Genomic DNA, 15,835 nt, shown 5'->3' with positions numbered 1-15,835 from the left:
GCCCATCCCATGTAGATACCATTGTTTTGTGACTAGGTTTCTATGCAATTACAAAAATTTAAGCTATGGTTTTATTAAGCCGTAACTTCATTCAGCTTTGAAGAAATTTTAATACACCACATTTTAATTAATGAGACCAATCTTACTGGAAAAACAACTGCAAGAATTTTCATTCTGAAGATGACATTGTTGCAAAATAATTCCAAAGAAATTGGCATGTCAAGCCCACTTACATGTGTGACGTGGAGATATCATATAATCATTTATTTTTTATATTTGATAGACTTTTTAACAAACCTTTGACGATTTCATTGTTAACATTACTGCAGAATCTCCCCGTAAAACCATTCGGACAGACACAAGCCAGGTTGTTTGAATGTGGATATCCACCATTTTCACATATAATGGTGGTTGGGGTTTTAGTCGTTGACTGAGTAGATGTTGATGTTGTTGCTGCTGTTCCAACAACAGAAGTCATAACAGGATCTTTTGGAGTTGTGACATCAGCTGTAGTTGAGGCAGGATTTGGTGTAGATTCTGTGTCTCCTGTAGCAATAATTCCTGTAGTTGTGACACTAGCAGAAGTAGAGGTGACATCTCCTGTAGTTGTGGCAGTATTTTCCGTAGATGTGTCACCCTCAGTAGTTGAAGCGGTAACAATTCCTGAAGTCGTAATTGTACCTGTTGTTGTCGCTATATATGCTGTAGTGGTGGCATCATCTGTTGTTTTAGCAGAATCTGTCATAGTTGTAGGATCTCCTGAAGTTACACCGGAAGTCCCTGTTGTACTTTCATCTGTAGTTTTAGAGGTTTCTGCTGTATTTGAAGTTTCACCGGTTGCTGTGATTTCAATAGTTGTCGAAATAACTGGTGTTTGAGTGGTGTCGACTGGAGTTGTAGGACCTCCTGAAGTTACACCAGAAATCCCTGTTGTACTTTCTGCTGTATTTGAAGTTTCACCGGTTGCTGTGATTTCAATAGTTGTCGAAATAACTGGTGTTTGAGTGGTGTCGACTGTAATTGTAGGACCTCCTGAAGTTACACCAGAAATCCCTGTTGTACTTTCTGCTGTATTTGAAGTTTCACCGGTTGCTGTGATTTCAATAGTTGTCGAAATATCTGGTGTTTGAGTGGTGTCGACTGTAGTTGTAGGACCTCCTGAAGTTACACCAGAAATCCCTGTTGTACTTTCTGCTGTATTTGAAGTTTCACCGGTTGCTGTGATTTCAATAGTTGTCGAAATAACTGGTGTTTGAGTGGTGTCGACTGGAGTTGTAGGACCTCCTGAAGTTACACCAGAAATCCCTGTTGTACTTTCTGCTGTATTTGAAGTTTCACCGGTTGCTGTGATTTCAATAGTTGTCGAAATAACTGGTGTTTGAGTGGTGTCGACTGGAGTTGTAGGACCTCCTGAAGTTACACCAGAAATCCCTGTTGTACTTTCTGCTGTATTTGAAGTTTCACCGGTTGCTGTGATTTCAATAGTTGTCGAAATAACTGGTGTTTGAGTGGTGTCGACTGGAGTTGTAGGACCTCCTGAAGTTACACCAGAAATCCCTGTTGTACTTTCTGCTGTATTTGAAGTTTCACCGGTTGCTGTGATTTCAATAGTTGTCGAAATAACTGGTGTTTGAGTGGTGTCGACTGGAGTTGTAGGATCTCCTGAAGTTGCATCAGAAATCCCTGTTGTACTTTCTGCTGTATTTGAAGTTTCACCGGTTGCTGTGATTTCAGTAGTTGTCGAAATAACTGGTGTTTGAGTGGTGTCGACTGGAGTTGTAGGATCTCCTGAAGTTGCATCAGAAATCCCTGTTGTACTTTCTGCTGTATTTGAAGTTTCACCGGTTGCTGTGATTTCTATTGTTGTCGAAATAACTGGTGTTTGAGTGGTGTCGACTGGAGTTGTAGGACCTCCTGAAGTTGAATCAGAAACACCAGCTGAAAATGAAGTGATATCTGTTGTGGAAATAGAAACATTTCTTGTTATTGGTATAGCACTGAGCCTATTTGGCTGCACTCTGTTTGTTTGTTAAACTCTGCAATTTGTTAAAAATGTACAATAAACCTTAACAACGTTTTGCTGTATAGGCTTTTATGAGGCAAATAAATAATCAGCACACTCTTAGAAGTACAGGTTCTATATAGAACCTTAAAGGAAAATAAATAAAATTATAACCTGTTGAACATGAAAGTATTTTGCAATCATTTAATACATTTCTCCTCATATAGAACTGTTTAGGTGCTCTTTCAAATAAAGTCAAGAAGAACCCTAGGGTTCTATATAGAACATTTTTACCTAAGAGTTTTCTGTTTTATTATATCTTTTTTTTATTTTTTATTGCAAATTAATAAAACAGTAACATATACAAGGTAAGAAATCAGTGACATATAAATACAGAAGAGAGGGAAGAACAAAAACAGAATAACAACAATGAAAGAAAGAGAGAGAGAGAGAAAAAAAAGAAGCTCAATATCATTGTCGATATTTATAATCAATAATATATCAATATTAGTGGTGTTATTATCGATGATAATAATAATCATGACAATAGTAATAGTGATAGTTTTAGTGATTTATATAAAAAAAATATATATAAAAAAACAAAAAAAAAATAGTAATGATAGTATTAGTAACAGTAATAATAATAACAATACATTAAGATCAGTCCATAAGCTATTGAATATTTGCTCTAAACTCTACGTCAGGGGCTGATCCACAACTGCCAGTGAGCACAACCAGCATACCCCCCCGACATAGACATCTCTCCTTGATCCGACAATCCAATTTCCCCCCACTGCCACCAGCGCCACCCGGCCACAGCCTCTATGCTCCATTGAGTCTTCCTCCAAGAAGTACGTTGGGGCACCATAACAGGCACCTCCATACCAAGCTCCCTTAGTCTGGTTGTGACCTGACATATCCAAATGTTATTGGTGGTTGGCCCTCTTGTCCCCTTATTTATTTATTTATTTTTATTTATTTATTTATTTATTTATTTATTTTTTATCCATGGCTTGGACCATGGTGTGCACTGGTTAGCTACCCAGCCAGAGACACCATATCCAACCCAGGTATCAATCCAAATTATTTTACATGAGGGAGGGAATTGGCCAGAGGGAGTGAAAGGGAAGGGTCAATCAAACCACTGAGACTATAATGACCATGACAACAGGGCATGCCAATCGGACCCACCAACAGCACTTAGAACAGACGCCCGACCCAGACCGTTTATATTATTCAAATATATATATATATATATATATATATATATATATATATATATATATATATATATATATATATATATATATATAATAATTTAATATTTATACTTAACATTTTGTTGTTTATATAATAAAGAGAGGATTGACTAATAATTATATTATAATATTACCAATATCACTATTCTTAATACCACCATCACAAATAAAAATAATTAGTAATAGCAATAATATGCAGATTTAAATAAAAGAAAAGTATAGCTTATTTGACATCATACATATATCTACACACATATATTGGGAGAGTGCGTGGGTCTGGTTACAGGTTGCTGAATTATATGAAGATGAGTTAGGAATGGCTTCCAGATATCAAGAAATGTAGATATAATATTCTTGTTAGTGGATGTTATTTTTTCTAGTGTGATGTATTCTATAAGAAGATGTTCTAGATGTTTTATTATATCTGTCTGAATCAAGAAAATGTACACAGTTCATTGTCACAATTTGGGGTTTAGGTTTCATTCTGTGCATATGTAAATGTGGACCATGATGATCATGCTCTCAATTGTCCAGTCCTAATAACAAACGTGTGTGTGTGTGCATGCATGTCATGTTATCCTGAGGTTATTTTTTTCATACATAACACAAGCAATGTTTTTAATAAGAACACCAAATGACATAACAGTTGCCATGCGTCTCATGCATGAGCGCTGCGGCACACTGTCAAGTTCAAAGAAGTTCAGCTTTCTTATTTAAGCTTCTGTTTTGTCTGACCACTGATGTTTTTGTTATAACAGTTAGTCTATAACAGTTTTTTCCCCCACATAATTGTAGTATAGCCTACATTCATAGGCTATGTGTTTTTGTGCCTTGATTTTGCACATTGTTTTAAGTCGAATATTTAGCTGGTGTCACGTACTGGTGGTTGTAGAAATCGCACAATGCAGGAGAATCCAAACTAACACAGTCTTTAATAACACTCTTTAGAAGATACAGGAAAACAAAGATATAATATAAACACAACCACTTAGAACAAAGACGAAACCAGACAATGAACTGAATGAACTGAGGGTTTAAATACAGACAGAGTAATTAACGGAAATCAGAACAGGTGCGTAGATTAATTAACAACCAAGGAAACTAACGGTAATTAGGAACTAAAGCAAAATGAGCACAGGAAACATGGCGATAACACAGACTATAAACGTGACGGCATTGTTTTTTCCCCAGTAAAATTTGAGGAAATTATCAACAAATCATATTATCAAAACATACTTTTTAGTTGCAGCTTTTAGAATATGTGTAGGACTATATACAATTAAATTATGAAATTCCCAATTCAAAATTTCTTAAATTAAATTTAGTTTTAATTGGTTGTGATGGAAATATCTAAATTACCTGCTGTTGTGGGGACAGCTGCTGACACAGGCTCTTCTGTTGATGAAACATCTGGAGAACTAGATGTAGTTGAAGGAGCATCTGTTGTACCTATAGAAACAGTTGATGTACCTATAGAAAAAGTTGTATACTGTTTTTATATTTAACTACAGATCTGACAGACAAAACAGTCAGTGCCAAATATTACTAGCCTTTTAATACACTGTGTTCTGTTGTTACACATTGAGATTTAGAATTCACTTTGTATTCAAGATACAAATGCTGGGCACATTTTTGCAGGTCTAAAAAGCCAGCAAATATGAATTGATTCTTTTAATTGTTACTAATGTTCTCATTTATTCTCGATTGTTTAATTTGTCTGAAACAATATTTCAATCTTTATCTCTCTCGGCCAGACTATTTATATTTTTATACTCAATGATTCATATTTGTGTAATGTTTTAAGTCCAATGAGGATGAAGATAGTCAAAGTATTTCAAAACAGCAGTATGGTTTTCTTAAAGCAAAACAGATATCCAAATGGGTGCAAACACAACATGTTTGCGTGCATGGCACAAATAATTCCGGACAATGAACTGAGGGACTATGAACTCAAAAATGAACAGGTGTGCCAATTAATCAAAAACCAACAAAGAGCAGGAAAATGAAAAAGTAAATGGGCAACAAAGGGAACAAAAAATGTATATTTTTCTCCCTACCTGAAATGAGAGGCAGACTCAGGATCAAAATGAATGAAGTTGCGTAGCTTATCCCAATCATTTTCCCAAATGATGCCAGTATCCAAACACATGAAAAATAATACACTGGAGCCTCAGTCTTTAACAGCTGTAGCCTCTAACACATCTCAGCTTGTGCACCTTCAAATGTCCAACTCAATGTGATTTACTGACCGAAGTACATGGTTTAGATATTATAAGTCACACATTCTGAAAGCCTTAATTATGTATCAAAGTTCACTGTGAGAGAGGGATTGTACAGATCATAAAACACTGATAAAAAATAAAGACTTGTTTTCCTCAAACCATTTCACATTGCTACATATTTCCCAACGTCATTTTATAATACACTGATATTACACAAACTAGCCCAAACTGGCCCAAACCACCAAACACAAACTGGTGGATATTTCCTGACTAGCCCATCATAACGATGTGAAAAACGTTCATGTTTTGGATTTGATGGCTGACTGAAGGAACACAGCTGTTACACAACACATTCTTGTTACAGCAAAATTATAAATTATTAAGGCAAATGCGTGTTTGAATTGGCCTTCTTACGGAGAATGTAAAACTACTGTAAGTGTGCTTTGTTTCAATTTCTCCATTATGCTCTTCAAAGTTTAGCTGATACAATATTTTAATATAAAAATGCATCAATTGAAACAAGCACAATTTCCACAAAATGCTAAGAGGATGTTAAAAAAAATATTTTGAAAATAACCTTCAAAGCACCTTCAGTATAATTGTTAGGGTTGTTTCTTTCTTTAATTTCCAAATAAATTAAATGTTAAATTTATTTTGATAAATATAATTTATAGTAACAGCAATAGATATACAGAGAGAGAGAGAGATAATGACAAATATAAATTAAATGTTCTGAAAAGGGACAATTAGAGTTTGAAAAAAATGGGGAGAAATTAAACATAGCAATGTTTTCAGTAAATATTACCCAAATACAAGTTATTTATTGATAAAATCAATGATTGAAAACCTTGCTAAAGTTTCTGTTTCCTCACACACAGTTAATGATTTTAGAACAAAGGTCAATGTTATTTCTTTTTCATTTATTGATAAATTCAATAATTGATTCAAGGCCATGCTAAAGTTTATATTTCCTCACACAATTTTAATGTTTTAAGAACAAAGGTCTGCTTTACATACTATAAGTTCCCTATCTGTCAGTCGCGCTCAACATTACCTTGAAGACTGGCAAATGGGGTTTCGTTCGGGAGCCCTAATGACCTCTGAGTTGTGATGGATGGATGACCATGTCGGCAATGTGGTCACGACTCTGGTTATATATATGTGGTATGCTGTAGTTAACACTCTGGGAGACTTGAGGGTTACAGTGGGAGCACTTCCGCAGGGCCAGTCCCCACTCTGAGCACTCACTCCTCTAGCATGCCATGTGCCGTCGAGCTGCCGGATGATGGCACGGGTCCTTCTTGTGGGGGACCCAGCATGTCATTTGGTGCTCCGGATGAGGATCAGATGTCGATAGCTGCATCTAAGAGTGGGCTATTGTCCTTAGGAGAGGAAGATGAAGCTGAGCTTTCCCCTTCTGGGGTGGTCGCTCACTCTGAATTGGATTCAGAGTTGACGGCCATGCTTGCCCGAGCCGCCACAGGCATTGGACTCGAGTGGAAGCCTCCATCTTGTCCTGAGCACTCGTGGTTGAATGATTGGTTCCTGGGTGCGGCGAGCAGTTCACAGCCACATTCTGCCCCAGTGCCTTTCTTCCCGGGAAGTGGATGAGGAGGTGCAGAAGTTTGGAAGGCACCTTTTACTGCCCAAAGCTACTCCACTCTCACTACCCTTGCTGGTGGGGCCGCCAAGGGTTACGTGGAGAATTCCCAGGTGCAGCGTGTAATTGCGGTGCACTTGTGCCCACAAAGTGCCGCCACCTTGTGGAACCATCCGTGTCTTCAGTCCAAGGCCTGTAAGATGATAGCAAACCTGGATGCTAAGGCTTACAGTGCCGCTGGACAGGCTGCCTCTGCCCTGCATGTGATGGCCATCCTGCAAGTCTGTCAGGCCACAGCACTCAAAGTACTGCATGAGGGTAGTTTCCCTCCGGGTGACGAAAGTCACGGTGCGGGCTCTCAGCCAGACGATGTCCACCTTGGTCCAGGAACACTATCTCTGGCTGAACCTTGCAGAAATGCAGGATACCAACATACTCCCTAAATACTCAGACCAAGGCAGAAACATCTTTTCAAATGTAAACATGAGTTCACAGTGGGAATTTGCATTAATCACCCTCCCAGACTTACTATGGACAGAGGTTGATTTACATGGGGGCACACCCACAGCAGTTAACAAGATATCTCTAAACTCTCCACACCTTATTACCTTTTTGGTTTTCTTCTGTGGGAATGAGACATGTGTACCAGTCGCACTGAGACATTTCAAATGATACCAAACATGTATAATACTGTATGATAATTGTTCATATGTGATGCGATCGGGGAAAACCCGTCGGATGTCGCGCTGGGCCGTTTTCAGTAAATTCCAAAATAGTTTGAATGTCAGTTTTTTTGTCAATTTTTTTTTTCCATTAAATTCTTATTCTATAACATCTTTTCTCTTATCTCTGAAAATATCTTGGCAAAATTCCCTTGTTTAGTGCAGAAAAACAGCGATTTATAGTGTCAAGCTGAAAATACTCTCTCTAAGGCATTCTATGTGACCATTTTCTCTAACGTCCGGCAGAGGTGAAAAAAAAACAATCGCCGTATATCCCATACACCTGTCCATCTCTTAACACTACAAAGATAGTTTACCTTTAAAATAAACCACATACATGTACAGTGAATGTGTATAGTGCGCATTTCGCGCCAATCCTGTTTAAATAACGTCACGCAGTTTTATAACAATCGCGAGATGGACAAGAAGTGTCTCGACAGTGACAGTTAATTAAGCCTGTTTTTCTCAAAATTCCGTTCCAGAAAATCATAGCGATCAGCCGACTTCAGATAAACATAACTTTTGCTACCAACAAGCTATGATAAAAATAAAAACAGATTTGGAAAGGGCTTGATACCAGCTTCCATATGATATCAAAACCTGTAATAGGTAAAATTTCACCATGTGGTGGGTTTTCCCAGATCGCATCACATATTATACCATATAGATTTTTGGGTGAATTCAGGTAGGGATGGGTGAAGGGAATGATGTGTAAATTGGGAGGTGATCAACTCAAGTGTGATCGTGTCTCGAATGGGGATGGTAATATAGCAAGAGTTCAAATGTTAATTTCCTTTGTTTTCTCATACCCCTTTTCCACCAAAAAAGAACTGGTTCGGAACTGGTGCTGGTTCAAAGTTGGTTCAACTTGCGAACCTTCTCAGAACCTGTTTGTTTTTCCACTGACTAGAGAGCCCAGCGAACGACGTCGTTACGTCACTGTGTACGTTGCCATAGGCTACGTCTTAGCTTTCCTAGAAACGCTTGCGCCAAATTCAAGCATAACAATTACAATGGCGGACTACATCGTCTTTCTGCAAATGTTTCTCCTGGCTTTGCGATCCTATATTGGGGTCAGAAGAAGACGTTTAGAACACATTTGTGCTGCTCGTCTGTATTACTATAGACGGAGGTTACGTTCGAGAAGAAGTTCGACCAATCACCCTGCCCCCAGCCCCCGACGTAAGCATGACGTGGTAAAAGAAGGGTTCTAGTCCAGCAAAAAGTTGGTGCCGCTTTGGAACCAATTTTCCTGGCCGAGAACCGGTTCTTTGGCTGTCGAAACACAAAGAACTGGTTCGCGAGTAGGCACCGGCTCCGAACCGGCACCAGCACTGCCTTGGTGGAAAAGGGGTATCAGAGAGGTGCCCTCTCTTCCAGTTCTTCCAGTTTCTCCAGTCTTACAGTTTTCCCTCCTTGATGCCGTGGGTCAAATTCAGATGAGCCCCTACGGAGTGACAGGCGGCCTACGCAAGTCGACTTACGCCAAATAACACTTACGAGTAACACTTGACGATGTATGACGTATGTAGGAGAGTAGCGCAAGCTTTGATGCCTCTCGCGGTTCAAACAAACAGGGCTGGGCACAAACTCAAGCTCCTCCAACATTTCTCTTTAAATATTTTCGTTTTAGACTTTTAATTCATGACCGTGTTTTGTTTTGCTCTAGTCAAGTCAAGTCAAGTCATCTTCATCTATATAGCGCTTTTAACAATGTAGATTGTTCCAAAGCAGCTTTACATTGATAATAGGAAATTAAAGTAACAGAGATTATTTTGGCTTTATAGCAGCTCTATCTTCTGCGCTTCCTTGTTCATCAGTCCGTCATGCGTCAGGTCAAGGGTTACTCTTTCACCATAAAATGATGCGTATGGCTGTCTGTCGGAAGCTAGTTATTTTAGTTGATAAAGTTTTAAATATATAAAATTATATAATATTAAAGATATTTTTCTTACACACTTTTCTTACGCCGTGTGGATTACTTTTATAATTGATGGATGCACTTTTTTGGGCTTCCAATTTTGGGCTCCCATTCACTCCCATAAAGCTTGGATTAACCAGGACTTTTAATATAACTACGATTGTATTCATCTGAAAAATGAATGTCATATACACCTAGAATGGTTTGAGAGTGAGTAAATCATGGGGTCATTTTAATTTTTGGGTGAACTATCCCTTTAAGATGAACATTTTAATGAAAAAAATCTGCATACGTTTTTTATTCATTGCGCTTTAGGCCAACATAAAAAAAAAAAATTCAATCCTATTCAATTTATGGTAAAAAAAAAAAAAAAAAACCCTGACAGCTGTGGTTGCCTGTAATTCATCATAAAAAAATATGGTGAAAAAATGTCAGGTATTAGGAGATGACAGCAAACCCATTGAACCACGCGTTCTCCACCACAACCGACAAATCCAAATACATACATTACTTTCTCTAGCTCAGTGGCCCTGATCCTGTGAACTCAAAGCACTTTTTGTATGTCTCTCCCTTAAATATATTACCAGTGTCTGCTTTACATATACTATAAGATACATATTAATTTGTTATCCGACAAATACCACACATAACTATACATAATGTATATAAATTTGGTCTTTCTCCAAGAAAAGGAGATTTGATTTTCCCCGCTAAAATTATATTCAAGATATTCAATTAATGTGATATGTATTTTTGTCATCTTTGTATCTGATATATTTCTTGTCAACATACCAACATAAAGATTAAGTGACTATAGACCTTATTCAGAGCAGCGCCATGACAGGAATGAAAGCGAGGTTGTGAGGGATTGCATGTTTTCAATGGCATCCGCTTTAAAAAGCTGTTTAAAGCTCCTAGATCACTTATAATTTTCCAGAGCTCATGTTGTCTAGATTTTTTTGTCAACAGAAATTTCTTGGAAATAAATGTTTGCAGTGTTTCGTAAGCAGAACAATCCAAAAACACATTAAATAACAGTATAGCCCACTGAAGAGATGTATGTCTATCCCTCACAGCCTCACATTCACACAAAAAGTACCAATAAATTACGTAATTGGTATATGTCGTGGGACAGAAGCTGGGAAAGATTTGCATGCAGGTATGATGTTCATTCTATTCATCATATGTTTTATAAACAGTTCATGTTAGTATTGTATATTAGTAACTAGCTTCTATAACCTTAACCTCAATTTGTATTATTTTCTATATTTTTGATGACAGTGGTGGCTCATACTAACTTAATTTATTGCATTAACAAAAACTAGTTTGGGACTGCACATTAATAGCCTTACCTTATAATGTTTATTCATCAGTGTTAGTAATATTCGTACAATTTATGTGTATGTTAAGTAAAGTGGGACGGCACTTGTGTGTGTCAACCATTTTTGAGAAATAAATTTGCCTGGTTCAAATTCCTAAAAATTTGGGTCGCAGCTCAATGACTATAGGAAAATGTGGGTCCCTTGACCAAACCAGTTGAGAACCACTGCCGTAGACCATAATTTCCTCATCTCCTGCCTTGAACATTGTGGAGGGATTTAAAGGAAACGCCCTAAAATGGTTTAGCTCTTACCCATCAAACTGAAGTTTCTCGTTTTTTTTTTCTTGGATAATTTTCTTCTGTTGCTCCTGTATTATTTTCTCTGTATATGCTTCCATTAGGCACCATTTTTAGGAAACATGTTTCCTTTCATTGTTTTGCAGATGACACTCAAATATATCTGCCATTGAAGTTGAATCTTTCAATGGCCTTACAACCTGTATTGGCTTGCTTAACTGATCTCAAACTTTGTATGTCACTAAACTTTTTAAACTTAAATGAATCCAAAACAGAAATCGTCTTGTTTAGTCCCTATGGGTATGATATTCTTTAATGATCTCTTAACCTAGAGCAGTTGTCTTGCTTTTATAAACGTCTGTAAAAAACTTGTGTCCTATTTGATAGAAAAGCAGATAAACTTGGTCGTAAAAGCCAGCTTTTACCATCTAAGGCTCATGGCAAAAGTGAAGCCTTGGCTCTCTCTTAAACATTTTGAAAAGGTAATTCATGCCTTTAATTCTACCTGCCTTTACTACTGGAATTCTCTATGTATGTAAAAGCCAACAATCTATTTCTCATCCTCAAATGGTGCAAAATGCTGCGGCTAGATTTCTGTTGAGTGCGTGATCATATTACCCCACTCCTGTGTGTTATAGCCCTTACAAAAAAATAAGTTCAAGTTCATCTTAAAGCTGCAGTCCATAGTTTTTTTTTGGGTTAAAAATTATCCAAAATAAATTTTTGAGCAAGTACATAACCAGCCAGTGTTCAAAACTATATGTTTGCCTTAGCTCGATTCAAAATGGTAAGCTTATGTTTTTAATTCCAGTGGTACTGGTGGATTTCCGTGGGAAATTCGAGCATGTCTTTGCATCATTACGTCACATCTGTACACATAAAGAGGGTGTCTCGGCTAGTAGGCTATGTTGCGTGTGAGGATGTTGGAGGTGGAGATTTATAGCCTTTTCTCACAGCACTTGATAAAATTAAACTTGTCAATTTGATGGCGGATCCAGAAAGGTTCAAACGACAATCACCAGTGACAACTGGAGATTCACCCATTGTAAAACGCGAAAGACTTCGGAGAAAAAAATAGACTGCAACCGGCCCATGCGAAAACAAGGATAAATATCGGTAGGGCATTAAATGTAGTCACGCAATGCTGATGTTGTTAACATTAACAATTTGAGAACAAAGTATAATTTGCACGGTTTGACATGATATGATAAGCGAGCGTTAGATTTAATCAGCGCGATTTACTGCAGTGCTTTTTTCCCCTTAACATTAGTTGGTCAGAACAAAAGTGGATGTTACTTACTTGTTCAGACGACATTTTCTGGTGAAAATTCTTATGTTGGCCATACTTCCAAAAAGTAGAATCTGTGATTCCGAATGACAGTATCCACACCACCAGCTCGGTGATTGACAGCAGCACATTCTCCTCAAAACATTGGATTCATCCGCGCTGTGCCATGCCGAGGCACAACCCACGTAAAGTTGATAATTCCGCGAATAACTGCAATTGCAGATTTCGAACAGAGATGGCGACAAAGAGGAAAAACTGCGGACTGCAGCTTTAAGTAAAGTTCAAGTATCTTTAAGTATACTTTATGTAGTAAGTATACTAATTCAATGTACTAGAACTAGAAGTACTTGTAAGTGTACTATTTCATTACTACTTGGTACTACATTGGCCCAGATTTTAGTGTATAAAAGTATACTTTTAAGTGTAACAGTAGTAAACTTTGTGTTAAACATGTTTTTCATTTGTACTGCAACTATACTACAAGATAACTTATAGGTATACTGATATTTTACAAGTCAAATACTTAAAACAAATATAAGTAGCACATTTTTTAGTTTATGAAAGTACACTTTGAAGTACACTCTCAGTAAACTACTAGTTTAGTAGTTTATAGCCAACTTCAAGTATACTCGTAAAACTTTTCTTTTCATGAACTTAACATCATATAGTTTACTATATACTGTATTATTTTTGCACTTTAAGTATACATATCTGTTCCTATTTAGGTACTAATATTTATAGCCTACTTGAAATATAACTTTAACTATAGCTTTAGTTATATTTCAAGTAGGCTATAAAAATCACAGTTCAGTTTACATTTACATTACATTTACATTTAGTCATTTAGCAGCTGCTTTTTTCCAAAGCCACTTACAAATTAGGACTAAATTAAGCGAGTCATTGTGAAGAGGCAAAAACAACGCAAGAAGTGCTCAAAATACAAAGTTCAGGCATTGCTCAAAGTAGTATAAGCCAGATAAGGGAGGATTAAATGAAATGATTTCTTTTCTTTTTTTATGAGGTTAAGTGCTCACGGAAGAGATGAGTTTTCAGTTGTCTTTTGAATGTTGTCAGGAATTCTGCATTCCGGATGAGAGTGGGGAGATCATTCCACCAGCATGGAACCATGAATGAGAATTTTCTGGAGAGTGATTTTGTGGCTCGCTGACCTATCGTAGGCTTCTGGTAGGGACGTAGACTCGTAGGAGCGAGTGAAAGTAGGAGGGAGCTGAGCCTGTGGTAGATCTGTAAGCAAGCATCAATGCCTTGAACTTGATGTGAGCAGCGAGTGGTAGCCAGTGCAGAGAGATGAACAGAGGAGTGACGTGGGCCCTTTTGGGCTCTTTGAAGACAAGCTGAGCTGCAGCATTCTGAATCATTTGTAGAGGTTTAGTTGCACCAGATGGAAGTCCAGCCAGAAGAGCATTGCAGTAGTCAAGCCTAGACATGACCAGGGCCTGGACGAGAAGTTGTGTTGCATGCTCAGTTAGGAAAGGCCTGGTCTTCCTGATGTTGCGCAGTGCAAACCGGCATGAATGAGCAGTCTTTGTAATTTGGTCTGTGAAGGTCAGCTGGTCATCAAATTGCACAAGATTTCTGACCGATCTTGATGGGGTGATTGATGATGAATCTAGCTGGATGGTGAAGTCGTGTTGTAGAGAGGATTGGCAGGGAGGCAGAGAAGCTCAGTTTTTGCCAGGTGAGCTGCAGGTGGTGTTCCTTTATCCATGCCGAGATTTCTGAGAATTAGGCTACATAAAAAGTAGACTGAAAGTTTACTTTCTTATTTTAGTTTAAAAGAAGTATACTAATAACACACTTGAATAAACTTCAAGGGTGAAGGTAAACTCTGCAGGACAACGGCACTCCAGGACCAACGTTGCCTATCCTGACTTAGGATCTGGTTCAGTATTAATTTAAAAAAGAAAATAAAGTATATAAAGTAATAAAGTGTCTCCGATACTATTCTCTATAAAAAACAATCGGATTGCTTTGATATCGCTACTTATATCCAACTTTCCGAACTTCCGCTACTAGCCTTAGCATTGCACGCATGGTCTCACCTATCGATCGTCTTATTTACACCCGTATCACTGAAAGCTATAATTCGCCATTATAGCACATCTGCTATAATGGCGAATATATCGGATGTGTGTTTAACGTTACCTTTGAGTGCAGATGAGGACATGTTCGAGCTGCATTCTGTGCAGTTAGAGTTGGAGTCGGTGGAATAGCAGATCCGCGACCTACTAGAGAGACAAGCCGAGCTGCGAGATCGGCGATCAGCGCTTGAAACATCACGCGCCGATGCTCACAAATCAGTGGTTAGTAACCTTTTGACTCCGACCTCGTCTACTCCGTGTGTTTCTCTGCACAGGACCCGAGCACCCAGGACGCGATCATCCCTGGTTTCATTCACTCAGGCACCGACACAACACCATGGACCCTGGGTGATTCCACAGCGGAAGACGCGAGTCAGGACCAGAGCAAGGACCTCTCCGCCCCTCCCGGTCTTCAAAATCTCCACCCGGAACCCTTTCTCCCCTCTTCGCGAGACGGAACACGACGCTGTGATCATCGGCAGTTCCATCGTCCGGCATGTCCACGCTACCTCAGGTAAAGGTAAGGTGCGCACTCACTGCTTTCCTGGTGCCCGTGTTCTCGATGTCGCTGCGCAGGTTCCCGGGATCCTAAACGGTGACGAGTGCGTCGGAGTTGTCGTGCTGCGCGCGGGAACGAACGACATCAGGCTGCAGCAGACGGAGGTTCTGAAGAAGGACTACAGGAGCCTGATCGAGATGGTACGCAGCACATCGCCTGAAACAACGATCATCGTGTCTGGACCGCTTCCCACGTACCAACTAGGACATGAAAGGTTCAGTAGATTATTTGCTCTAAATGAATGGCTAATGTCATGGTGTAATGAACAGAAGCTGCTCTTTGTAAATAATTGGAATCTGTTCTGGGAGCAACCTAGGCTCTTCCGTGCTGATGGCCTTCACCCCAGCAGAATCAGAGCAGCTCTTCTGTCGGACAACATCTCCAAGACGTTACACACCATATGACTAGTAAGTCAAAGTCCAAATCACAGTCTTTGCTGTCCCAACTTAATTGATATAAGTACCAATGTAGAACATTATATAGAAACTGTGTCTATTCCTCGTTTAGTGAGGTCAAACATTAAATCTGCTGTAGGATCTAGG

The 15,835-nt window shown here is 38.6% G+C and overlaps 1 protein-coding gene across 1 annotated transcript; it reads right to left on the bottom strand.

The window, feature by feature from the left end:
* Window positions 1–87: 87 nt before the first annotated feature.
* LOC307155244 (uncharacterized protein) lies at window positions 88–5,453 on the bottom strand (the record flags this gene model as incomplete). The annotated part of the gene is made up of 5 exons (XM_079865807.1): window positions 5,319–5,453; window positions 4,621–4,710; window positions 1,912–1,956; window positions 298–1,158; window positions 88–95 (listed from the first exon to the last, which is right to left on the bottom strand). The coding sequence occupies exons 1-5, from the start codon at window positions 5,377–5,379 to the stop codon at window positions 88–90; spliced, it is 1,065 nt and encodes a 354-aa protein (XP_079721933.1). The 5' UTR covers window positions 5,380–5,453.
* Between the last annotated feature and the right edge of the window lie 10,382 nt (window positions 5,454–15,835).

This window comes from Squalius cephalus (assembly GCF_949319135.1).
Source record: "Squalius cephalus genome assembly, chromosome: 3".
Classification (NCBI taxonomy): domain Eukaryota; kingdom Metazoa; phylum Chordata; class Actinopteri; order Cypriniformes; family Leuciscidae; genus Squalius; species Squalius cephalus.
Note: the sequence above shows the minus strand (reverse complement) of the source record. Positions and strands in the feature narration are given on the sequence as shown.